This window comes from Onychostruthus taczanowskii, unplaced genomic scaffold (assembly GCF_017590055.1).
Source record: "Onychostruthus taczanowskii isolate IOZ18803 unplaced genomic scaffold, ASM1759005v1 scaffold156, whole genome shotgun sequence".
NCBI classification, from domain to species: Eukaryota; Metazoa; Chordata; class Aves; order Passeriformes; family Passeridae; genus Onychostruthus; species Onychostruthus taczanowskii.
The window spans coordinates 112660-124679 of record NW_024498751.1 but is presented as its reverse complement, the minus strand read 5'-3'; the positions used below and the strand labels follow the sequence as shown (position 1 = coordinate 124679).

The window sequence follows — 12020 nt, the reverse complement described above, 5'->3', positions numbered from 1 at the left end:
GGTAACAAAAATTAATTTGGTTATTATTCCTTCTTCTTTAATAATACTGCCACACAAGGTGCTTTTCCTGGGACCTTAACTCCTGGGAAAAGATGTAAGAGAGCGTGAGAAGGGGGGCTGATTTCCAGTGCCTCTTTGGCAGGTAACAGGGGCAGGCACTGTCAGCATGGGTCCTGTTAATAACCAGCACACCAGGGTCTGGAAAGCTCAAATGAACTCCTGACTACAAAGGAGCTGTTCTGCCTCCTCAAGAAGCAAACTGATGCAGTCCTTTAAATCACAAAGCTAGGTGAAGCTTCTTTAAAAGATAAGTTCAATTTGAGGAAAACTCTGACATCGAATCACACAAATCACACACCTCAGACACTTTCAGACACAGAGCAGGAGTGTGTCTTCCCTTCCCTACAGCATCATGCGGTCTGATCCTTGGGCAGTCAATAATTAAGGAATGTTCCAGCAACAGAAAACAGGTATTTATGCATTAAAACCCTCAGTAACACTGTATATGGAAGTAGCAAGGAGAATCCAGGATGCTTCATGTGTTTACAGAGTTCAGAAAGATGTGGGATCTGAAGCTGAATGCTTTGCATGTGGCATTTGGATGGCAGCTGTAGGGAGAATGTATTAAAGCAGAGAGACAGAGGAAAAGGCATACTGGGAGTTTCGTGGATAGACCAGAGTTACAAGGAAAAGGAGAGAGCAGGTTTTACACAGGTGATCACACAGACAAAAGGGGGATGGGGAAGGAAAGGACTGCTGTGGTATTCCCCCACAGGCCAAACAATCAGAGGCAGACAAATGTAATTACTTTCTTTAATCTCAAGACTTCTGGGGGTCTGACTCATTTCTTCTGAACACTTGAGGGAGGTGATACTTTAAGGTGCAATCTAGCTTGGAGGAATGACTATGTAAAAATAGCACCTTCCTAACCTTACATATTTGCTCCGTGCATGTATTCAGTCACGTCTGCTAGCTAGTAACAAATGGCATTCTGACTACGTTTAATTCTCCCAGCCTTGCAGAGCTAAATAGAGGGATGAGTGTGGATTCAGTGTCACCCTGGACAATACACCTGAACTCTTGAAGCATCTTGGCTGTAGCATCTTCCAAGTGCCTGGCCGGGGGGAAAGGTCAGTGGGGAACTACAGAGGCTATCAGTGAGTGACTGGTGAGAGTCTCTCTGCAAAAGTAGTTGTCTGGGAGATAATTTGACTAATGTCTGCAGATAATTCGACTAATGTTTCAAACTAAAGGGGCTGCCTAAAAGCAGGGGCTGCCTTTTCCTTATAGTTGTGTAGTTCCTAAAGCTGGGCTGCTCCTCAAGAGAGAGAAATAATTAAATCAACATGCAATATTTACATCAAAGTTCTTTTATCTAATATTTGAAATTAAGACTGTGCATTCTTATGGATATGGAGGAACTCTGCCACACCTCCCAGCAGTTTTTCTTGCTACTGGAACATTCCAAGGCTGTGTCTTTGTTTTATCATCTGCATCACTGTCATTCTGATAAAAAGACTGCAGAAACTCTGTTTACTGGGGATACTGCAGTCACTAAGCCTGCTGAATATCTGCAGCAGGCAAGTCACTGACTAAAATACTTACCATAAAAGGCTGTCTGCAAGGATCATACTGTGAGACCATGGATCAGCATCACCAGTCCTGCTTAATATCTAAGGCATCAGACTTTGTCAAAACCCCTACCCCCACCTTTTTCAAACTACTCTTAATGAAGGACTACCCACCTTTCTACACTGTTTAATATTTCATTCAGCCTTAAAAGACTTGTGTGGTGAAGCTTCTGATAACTCCTTTGGGAGACTAAGGCATAGTGTTAAAAATCTCCAGTTAGGAAATGTTTCCTGATATCCAGCCTAGATTTCTCATTTGCATTTGATTAATTCTAGTTACCCCACTGAGCTTATGCCCATCAAACACCTGCAGCCTGATATAGTGTCTTGCTTTTAATTGACATTCAGACCTTCCATATATATCTATATATAGCTCTTTAATCTTGTAATTTCACTCTCTCTCACTGGAGACATATTTTAATGTGCTAAGGTAGTTTTGCATTTTTCTTGCAGCAAAGCCAATGATTATTGTATTTTGAACTAATATGCATGAAAGCAAACTGTGACAAGATTACAGGCTTATTTAAAAACAAATTCCATTTCTCAGTCTTCAGTCTAAAACCAAATATTCTACTAATCACATGCTTTGAGTTATAATCTACTTACTGTGTACCAAGCTTCTTGTATTTACTAATTGAGAAAGCATCAATGGTGAGTGCATTCAGTATTATGGCTGGATATAAAATGTATTTCTCAAAGCACTGTAGCCACACATAAAGCCTTTCAAACCACATCAAATGAGCAGCATCTGAAATGGAAATTCAGATAACAGATTGTGTCGTCAAATCATCAGCATTTTTTGCACTGGAGTACCATCGAAGACATGAATTAGCTCACATTAATAAATATAGTCAACCAACTAATTTATGAAATAACGGAATTCATAATTCTTTGGCAATGGAGAAATAATTTTGTTCTCTGAATTTAGAAAGCATCTGTTTTGCTGACTATAATTGCACTCCTGAGACACATTCAGAAACAATAAAAGATAGCACATGCTAGATGGTGGTTTTTACATCATCCAATTATTTAGTCGGTGTATTAAATAGTACTCTCAGTGGATGTAACGACCCCAGAGAGGCCCTCTCCAGCTCTGGCACTGACCTGCTGAATCACCTCGGAAACCTCATTGGAACTCTGTGCCTCTACTTCCTCATCTTATAGTAGCAAAACACTGTTCCTTAGAATGCAAATTATCATTGACCTCACTGATAAATGAAACACTCCTTGAGATCTAAAGACTGAAGAAATATCAGGAGCTAGAAACTGTCATAGATGTTTCCCAAAACACTTAAACAGACACTGTAAGAAGTATCTGCCAGGATCATATCTCACATCATTCCTCTCTAAGGAACAGCTTTTTTTTTTCAGTAGACTTTTCTAACAATACCACAGTGCTTAATATGAGTATTAAACAAGGACCGAATGCTCCATGCAATTCAGCTGCTATAAGAACTTAGGTGGACTGAGTGCAGAAACACTTGTGCACAGACCAAAACAATGCCTTTTTCCTCAAAGCTCAGCTAGACAAGGTTATTGGGAAAGCAGTGAACACAAAAAGGCAGAACTTGGTATTAACTCAGAAATAAAAATGCCATCTACTGAATTGTCAATCATTATCCCTGCAAAATGAAAACAATTATATGTAGAGACCCCCCTCTTCGATACACACCTTTTCAATGACAGACAAAGAAGACATGCTGAATCAATGGATTTCTGCGTTCTACAGGCACAGTTGTATATTGCATAGGCTAAGACAAAGACCTAAAACAATCCTTCTAAATTAGGTTGATGTCATGCTTTGCCGGTACCTTAAGCTAAGGTAATGCTCTTGGAAAAATCCCCCTTCAGAAAATATAAATAACTTCTGTGTCTTGCTATAACATAAAAATATTTCCTCTTCATTACCCAGAAGTTCATACACACAGCAAAATGCCCATTTTGGAGTTGTTCTTCCCCATTCCTCTTTCCTCCTTCTGAGCTCAAGAACTTCAGCCATGCCCAAAGCTGAGCTCCGTGTAAGAATTGAGGCTTCAATCAAGAGATAAGCATATCACACAAACCAAACAGAAGGTAGGGGCAGGAGCAGAGAGAGGTCTGTTCAGACGATGGAGACAGAATAAAGAGCTCACGTTCAGAAGGGGCCCCACGGAAAGACGTGGATGATTTGAAAACGGCTTACACAAACCTGTGGGGTTTAAAAGCAGTAGTGGGGAGGAAGGAGAAGAAAAAATAGCCTAGTATATCAGGATTTCTTTTTCATTTATTCCTTCACTAATTTCTACACATCTATATACCATAAGCTCATACATCTTGACCTAAGCCTTTCATCCTGAAACCAGCCAAGACAATGACAAGTAATCATTATCTCACAGGGCAGCACAAGAACTGGTTTGATAATTGCTATTCTATGGAACACCTTAAAGGTTGAGGAGCTCATCCAAAGTCTATGCAACAAAGCCAGGAATAAACTTGTGGAATTGTCACTGCCAGTTGTTTGTCTAATTGCAAGCAGTCATTTGTCCTTCAATAGCACTACCCTTGTCAAAGAAAAAAATAGATTAAAATTAAAATCTATGCAATAAAAACTCCTCACAGACATCTTATTTTGTGTACTTGTCCTTTCATTGTCTGCATCTGACAACAGTGGGGTACTACTGTTCTTTTTCCAAGTTTCTCTTTCTATACAAAGAGGAACATTTTAAAGTTTTGTTCCTACATTTTTATTACAGGACAAAAGAAAGAAGACAGCCCATCAGACCTATCTATCAAAGGGATTACCTTTTCCACAGTCTGTCTCATCTCAGACATGATAAAAAACCTCTGCAGCAGCCTAAGGGACTGAAATATGTATATATACATATATATATACACACACATATATATATATAATTGTTTTTTTACTCTTGTTTTCTAACACAGAACACCAGCGACATTGCAATACTACTTAGACTCCAAAGCACAGGCACGTGCCACATATAAATGAGGACGGCAAAAGAAGCAAAAAAAGACTGTTCCCACAGTAGGCAGCATGAGAAATGCAGCTGGATCTCAAAACAGAAGGAAATCCATCTGTGGAAATCAGTGCAGCAAGTCTCTATCTTCAACCTTTTCAAATGCTGAGTCACTGCATTTAGGAAAAGAATGTTTTTTGAAAAATGAAGACAGACTTAATTAGGACAAGGCAAAAAAATCCTACAGTGGTCTTTTATGATTAAGTGCTGAAACAAACTGTGCAAGTTGGGTATTTATCAGAATTACTGGTTATCAGGGACAGGAAGTCCTGGACACTGTTTTCAGCTGGGCATAGTGGTTAATAATATTTATATTTCTATTATACCTTCCTTCGCATATTGCAGTAAAAGTTAAAAGGCAACCTTCAGTCGAGTCTCTTGGGTATTTCTTTCATGTCTAACCTTGTTTGGAAAGTTATCATTTTGAAACACATTATTTTTTTTAAATAAAAAAGACTTAAATCCTTAATGTATGGTGTTCCAGAGAGTGATCTGAGCACTTTTGCGGACTAGCTGAAGAACATATTAAAGTGCCTCAACAGGCTGTTCTGCAAATGCTGTCTTCAAACACTTCAGAAACATATACTGAGAATTATTAAGGCGTGGGATCCATCAAGAAATGACAAGCAAGCTTTTGGCTGGTAGCAAAGGCAAGAAGAGAGCTGGGGTGGAGAGGGGAAGCTTTACTTCTCAAAGCACACTGCCTGCTTCAGAAATCACTCTATCAGAACAGGAAATCAGATCTCGACATACTAAAATATTGACTGATATTCACATGCATCAAGGCGCTACCCACTGAAGCCAGCAGACATCAGCAAGAACAAATCTTAAAGAAAATTTAAGTTCTTTTTAATTGTAATGTTTCTCTAAAAGTGTTATAATTGAAATTAGAACACTTAAAAAAATAATACCTCAATCTCATAAATCTTCTAAGTTTTTTAATTATGTAGAATGCCAATCTATTAGGCATGAACTATACCATGTTAAGCAACACAGCAAGTAACAGTACTGTAAAGTAAAACAAAAGGCAGATCAGACAGTGGCTCTGATCACATAGAGGCTGTGAAATGATTAAGGGACAGGAATATTCAGCATATGAGGAAAAACAGAGAGCTGGGATTGCTTAACTTTGAGAAGAAAAAGCCTTGGGGGCATCTTATGAATGCCTGACTGGCAGCATTTTTGGGGTAAAAATACCTGATGGGGGAAAGTAAAGTTGATGGAGCCACTTTGTTCTCAGCAGTGGCCAGAGACAGGACAAAAGAAATGGGCACAAATTGAAAATCCATTTCCAGAAAAAAGTAGTACAAAAACAAATAAACCACCAAAAACCACAAAACCAAAAAAAAACCAGAAAAAACCCCCCACCAAAATCCATCCAAATACCACAGCTTGAAGCAGCCTTTCTTACTGTAAGGATGACTGAATGCTATGTCCACAAAGTTTTTAGAATCTCTGCACTTGAAAATATTAAAAACTGGACACAGCTTTGGGCATCCTGCTCTAGCTGACCCTGCTCTGAGAAGGGGCATCAGACCAGACAGTCTCCAGACGTGTCTGCCTGGCCTCAGCCCATCTGGGCAGTGGCCTGAGAAGACAATTCCTTCAGGTTCACAGATCTGCTGGCGGGGCAGTGGAAAAATTAAAATTATATGTGTGCTACCCAAAAGTAAAAGGATCATTTATTCTCCCAGCTCTGTTACTTCTGGCTTTTTTTATTTTTTTGTTCTTCAAACCAAGGCAAGCTGGAAGTCATTGCATCCACTGTTCAGAAAAGACTGTATTACAAACCTCTCACTTCCCGCTGCTGATGCTCTTTGCTTTTGAGTAGGGGGTGGGAGATCCACAGCCAGGGGTGATGCTTGCGGAGCTGAGGAAGGATGTAATGTGTTACAAATCCCACTGTCCACGCTAAAGCAAACAGCACAATGCTGAGAAATGGCTGGGCCAAAGCAGAAAAAAAGGAAACATAGTTATAATTTACATACAACATATATATCTATTTTAAACATTTTTAACAGTTTCCATAATTGTATTTTTCTGCAATTGATTTTTATTTCTATGTTCAAATTCTTGATGCTAGGTGAATATGGATTTTGACATATGCGTTTTGCACCACAATTAACCAATTTTTTTCTCCATGACTGGAGGAAAAAAGGCAAAATCTCAGGCTTATTCATTCTGTCCTCTGGGTTCCATATCATAAGAGCTGTTTAAGGAAAGAGATGTCAAACAAGCAATACTGAAATTAATACAAATATCTAGAAACTAACTGCTTTGCAAATATAACAGCGTTATCATGACCAGCAAATGCATTTTCACTAACTTCTCTTCTCACAGGATCTATTCTTTCCAGTTAAAACACCCTGTGGTTTTGCATAAGAGACATAATACCTTAGTGGGGGAAAAAAAGATAGATACACACCCTTAGTGACAGAAACACAGTACTGGCACTGACAGCAAATGACAGAACAGCAGCTGCTGTGCAGACAATGAGATCCGATTTCAAGATTTCTTTCTGCGAAAATAATTATTTTACACACAATTAGTAAGGCAGCACTATTTTAACCAAAGTAATTACCCTGTTCTCAATTACTTATACTCTGAATTGCAATAAGGTTAATACAAACGTAATTTCTCCACTCTGCTTTGGGAAATTCTCTCTCCACACTCCAGGTCTGTTGAAGTAACAACATTTAAATTCTTCACGCCCAATTCTGAATTATATTATTAAATAACAAAGTTATAATATTGGAGAAATGAAAGCAATACATTTTAATACTGAATCGGATTCAGTATTAATACTGAATCGGATTCGGCTTAAGGAATATAACTTTTTACCATTATGACCTTCTTATTTTTGGGAATCAAAATTCTGGTTCCATTTCCTATTTTCAAGAACTAGTTTTTCTTATCCCCTTTTCTTGCATTACAGAAAAAAGTCATGCTTTTCCATAAGGTCTTGTAAGACACAACATTAATACATTTATTATGTTCTAAAGTGACATGTCCCATTCCCTGATTTTCTTTATTGGAAGTCAAATTGCAGCAAGATTTTGTAGATTTCAGACAAGGCTTTTTTCAGTGTCATTGAATGATAATGAAAGGACACAGCTGCCTTTATGTAAAGATCTGTAACCGTGGTAGGAGTAACTTTGTTTGTAAAGATTGCAAATATCACTGTCTTTACAGCACATTTTTCTGGAGATAAAAATGTCATTCTCAGTAAACAAACAAACAAGATAGCTTGTGATCTGTGCGGTCTTCTGAACTGTACTTCAGAGGTCACCCAAATGCTTTTGTGAGTAAATGAAAATCTTGTCTTAGATTTACGAGAAGGGCATTTAGGTTCAGCACTCAATTCTGCTGCTAAGTTACCAAATGAGAAACTATTTGTAGCTCTTGGTGTAGAAGCTGACTTATGCTTTAATTCAAAGATAGCTAGAAACAACACGTGAAAAGCAACACTTTTGTTAGTACCAGAGGTTCATCTGACTTCCTGGTGGGGTTATCTAGCTAAGCTTAATGAACCTCATCAGAGAAAAAGAAAGAAAACTAAAATAACGATAGTATGGCAAACTATACAAATAAAGGAGATAAAAAAGAAAGCAAGCAGAACAAGTGAAGAACAGAAGGACTGTGAATTACCAGGGAAGCTGGTAGCAACCTCTATATTTAGGCTGCCTATCACTCCCTGTTATGAAAGATGCTTCTCAGGAAAAGGTCACCTGCATCAGCACTTCCACTTACTGCACCAGCCCTTTGAAATGCAGCAGGACTAAAAAGCCTTCAGGCTCTGAAAGTACTTTTGCTTTGTCCCAGGAAACTCCAATACGGCTTAGTTGAAATCTCAAGCAACCACCACAGTCTTTGCCCTCCCTGCAGGGCTGCTCAGGAGTATGTACATGTCTCCAGAAGAGTGGTGCTCCCTCCATCTGAGAGCCATCCTTCTCTGGACAGCCCTGTACTCTGCATGGGCTACATGTGCTGCGATGGTGTGGGAGCAGAGTTGGGTCTTTGGAACGCCCCCAACCATCTTTTCAAAGCACAGCTTTGCTCCTTGGCTGTCACATTCAACAGAAGAACCACAACATGAGGGAGCTCACAGGAAAAACTTTCTCTTCTCTGACTAAACCTTGGCTGCCTGCCTGTCACCACAGGTCCTTGTTCAGCTCTCTCACAACTTTCCCTCACTAGCAAGTAGCAGTACTGAAAAAACACAGTCTAATAAAAATGAATAACTGAATTATTACCAATCTATGCAATGGGAATTACTTTTTAACCTTTCCAGATATTTTTAAAGACGTTGCATACAAAATCTATGTAAAACAGCAGTATCTGAGAAAATTAAGCAGTGTCAAATTTAGATGGCACTACTTCAGCGCTTTTGTGAATACACAGCATGAAAAGTCTTGATCAAATATCATTTTCTGCACAGCTGAATTCAGCTACTCAGTAATCTAAAAGAAGCTTCTAAGAACAACAAACACACTCCAATCACATTCACAAGCTCTTCTGTACAACACAAAAGGCATACTATTAAAATGGCTGATTTCTCTCACAATCAGATGACTGAAGAAGCTGACACTTTAAAAGCCATGTAAAATATTAAGAATTTAGCTGTACAATCAACAGAGGTAATAACAATGCACATTTTGGGGAGAGGTGGCATCCTAACTCTCCATTCCAGGCCATATCACCAAAGAGAATCTTTGCAAACATTGCATTCAGAAGAGAACATATTACACAAATTATATTGCACAGGACTTGTATTTCCCATCTTTCCTTTTGCAGTTGTCCTTTTAACAGTGCTCTCATAACTTTTGACAATCCTATACAGAAAAAGGCCTATGTTTTTAAGAAAATTATTATTATTCAGATATTCCACCCCAAATTTGATAGTTGCTTTCCATTTCTGGCAATATAGAATGTGTTTAAAGTATCATATCAGCCCAGGCTTGTCCTTCTGTCCTTGCACTGAACTGTTTCAAAATGCAAATATACAGCACAGAGTGTGGCACAATGGTCCACACAGAAGGTCCCTCTTGATGTGGCCAATGCTTTCAAGCTTCTCACAAAATTCAGGCTTTTTCCCTCTAAAACAAAACTGAGCAGTGCTTGTTCTGTGACACTGCACAGGGGACAGGGTCCCCCAGGAAATGGCAACTCCAGGAGAAAACCTTGGGCATCTACCTGCTGGGGGTGGATCCATGGCTCCTGGTCTTCCTGTGGAAGGCAGCTAGCTCCTGAAAACCATGTGCCTACCTTAGACCCAACTGTCTAAAGCAGGATTTTGGATATCATTCCCAAGGCCAGAAACTTATGAGCTGAGTACTGAATAGCTCTATAGCATGATGCTTGAGCCCTTCACTGCAATTGGTCCAAAAATGTAAAAACTAAAAATTAAAATCCTATTCACAGTTCAAATCTCTCCAGTGAGAGACAGTCACTACTATAGTTTGGGCTGAAAGTCATTCTACACTCCATTTTACTCAAGGGAAAAAAAAAAAAGTAACTCCAAACCAACATGGCTACCTTTGATGCCTTGGGGATTTCACAAGCAGAATATATTAGGGTGACACTCTTTTTTTTTGTTTTAATTATTATCACAGAATCATATAATTGTTTATGTGGAAAAGATCTTTAAAATCATCAAGTCCAACCATTATTTTCAATTAGATTTTTGGAGCTTTGTACAAATCCTTTTATTAGCTATCTAAATGTTTGTACTAAAGACCAGGAAGGAACCTTGAGTTTGAATGTAACACATTATCATGCTCAGACCACTGCTTAATCTAGTAATCAGCCATGTGGATGCCTACAGAAATTAATTATAATGGTAGGAAGCTCCATTCTCAAAGTTGAATGGTCAATTATCAATCACAGCTGCTTCATAATTCAGGCTTCCAAAGCTGGCAATTCTTACAGTTATTCAAGGAAAGGAAAAGGGTAAAAGTCATGTAATCAAACATTAGAGATGCTGTATTTATTACTCCTAACACCAATGCAAAGCCATCCAGAAAACAACACATTAAGTTTCAATATTAACCTTGTTTGCTTTAGTTGCTTGAGAAGGTGATTTGGTTCTGTATGCCTCTGGCTTTCTGATTAAAATGGATCTTATTTAAATGCTGTTTTGTAGACCACACATCACCAAGGCAAGGCTGGCCTGTGTTGCATCCTGCCATCTCTTGCCACTGACAGGGGTTAGGAATACTCGCAGGGAAGCACTTCAAGAAAAAATGAGCTGCCATCACCAAATCTCTTCCTAATACTGATATATTGCTTCACCCAGCTGCTGAACAGTTTGAAGATCCCCTTACAAAACTTCTGGAAATTACTTTAAATTGGCTTTGAAGAGTCAGCCGAGCCCTACATCCTAAACATGACTGCTATTGCTGCTGAACATGACTGCTATTGCTGAAGCAAGTCAGCAGGGACTGTGGCTATTGATTGTGCTCCTTGAATTTGATGCACGTGCATTTTCTCCTGCCTCAGTTCTTCCCTACTTGCCCTATTAGCACTACGTTGGTGAGATAGCAGTGGGAGTCTCCTTGATGTTTAACTGAGACAGAGGTACCAGGTAACACAGGGGTTAGACAAAGAGCCCACATTAATCAGGAACTGCCCTCTCTTTCTTCAGCTAATTTTTTCCAAATTAGCACTGCTAATTGACATTGTAAGCAAACCCTTTGGCTTACAACTTTTACACAGATTGAAGGAAGCCCAGACAGAGGGGAAAAAAAAATTAAGGCAAAGAACTAGCAAGCTCCAGCAACACTGAAGGAAAGCAGCCTCTGCCTCGTAGCAGCAGTATCATGGAGTATCAAATGTACAGAGCAGAAAAGTGCCAATTCCCAAATCCAGGCATTTCCTGGAGAGCAAAGGTGCTAGGAAGCCCACTTAATTAATCCTAAAAGTGTGACAAAATGAAAAAGTGTGACAGGAATGAAACATTGTGAAGAGAAGAACTGAAGTCCTGTGTCTGGCAAATCCCAATGCAGTTATCCCTATACTTCTGCACCTTCCACCCCATTGGCTCAAGGGCCCATGGGCTGCGCAGTGTTAGTGTAAGACAGCAGATCCCTGTCCATGTCACTGATATAAAAACGGTTAGGGTCTGCAGAATTACTTCATTTTAAAAATAGAGCCAGGATCTTAGATGCAGATTTTTTCCACTATTTTTGGGTTTTATTTTCAATATGTTAAAGCCTTGCTCAAGGTTTCCCTCTGCACTGTGAAATGAAACCAATTAAGTGGACAGCTGCAGTAACTGCTTCAGTCCCCGGGCTGAGCTCCATCTGCAGAACAGATGACATCTGTATTCCTCCAAGAAAGGCACTATCAGCAAAAGACAGAACTACAGGAGCATGAG

At 39.3% G+C, this 12020-nt stretch overlaps 1 protein-coding gene across 1 annotated transcript in view; it reads right to left on the bottom strand.

The window, feature by feature from the left end:
- PCNX2 (pecanex 2) overlaps positions 1-12020 on the bottom strand; it is a 149645-nt gene that overhangs the window by 71138 nt on the left and 66487 nt on the right. The window contains exons 18-20 of the mRNA XM_041399139.1: positions 7071-7163; positions 6437-6587; positions 2238-2379 (exon numbers count right to left, since the gene is read on the bottom strand). Of these exons, the coding sequence (XP_041255073.1) occupies positions 2238-2379; positions 6437-6587; positions 7071-7163 (386 nt within the window). The remainder of the gene's footprint in view (positions 1-2237; positions 2380-6436; positions 6588-7070; positions 7164-12020) is intronic.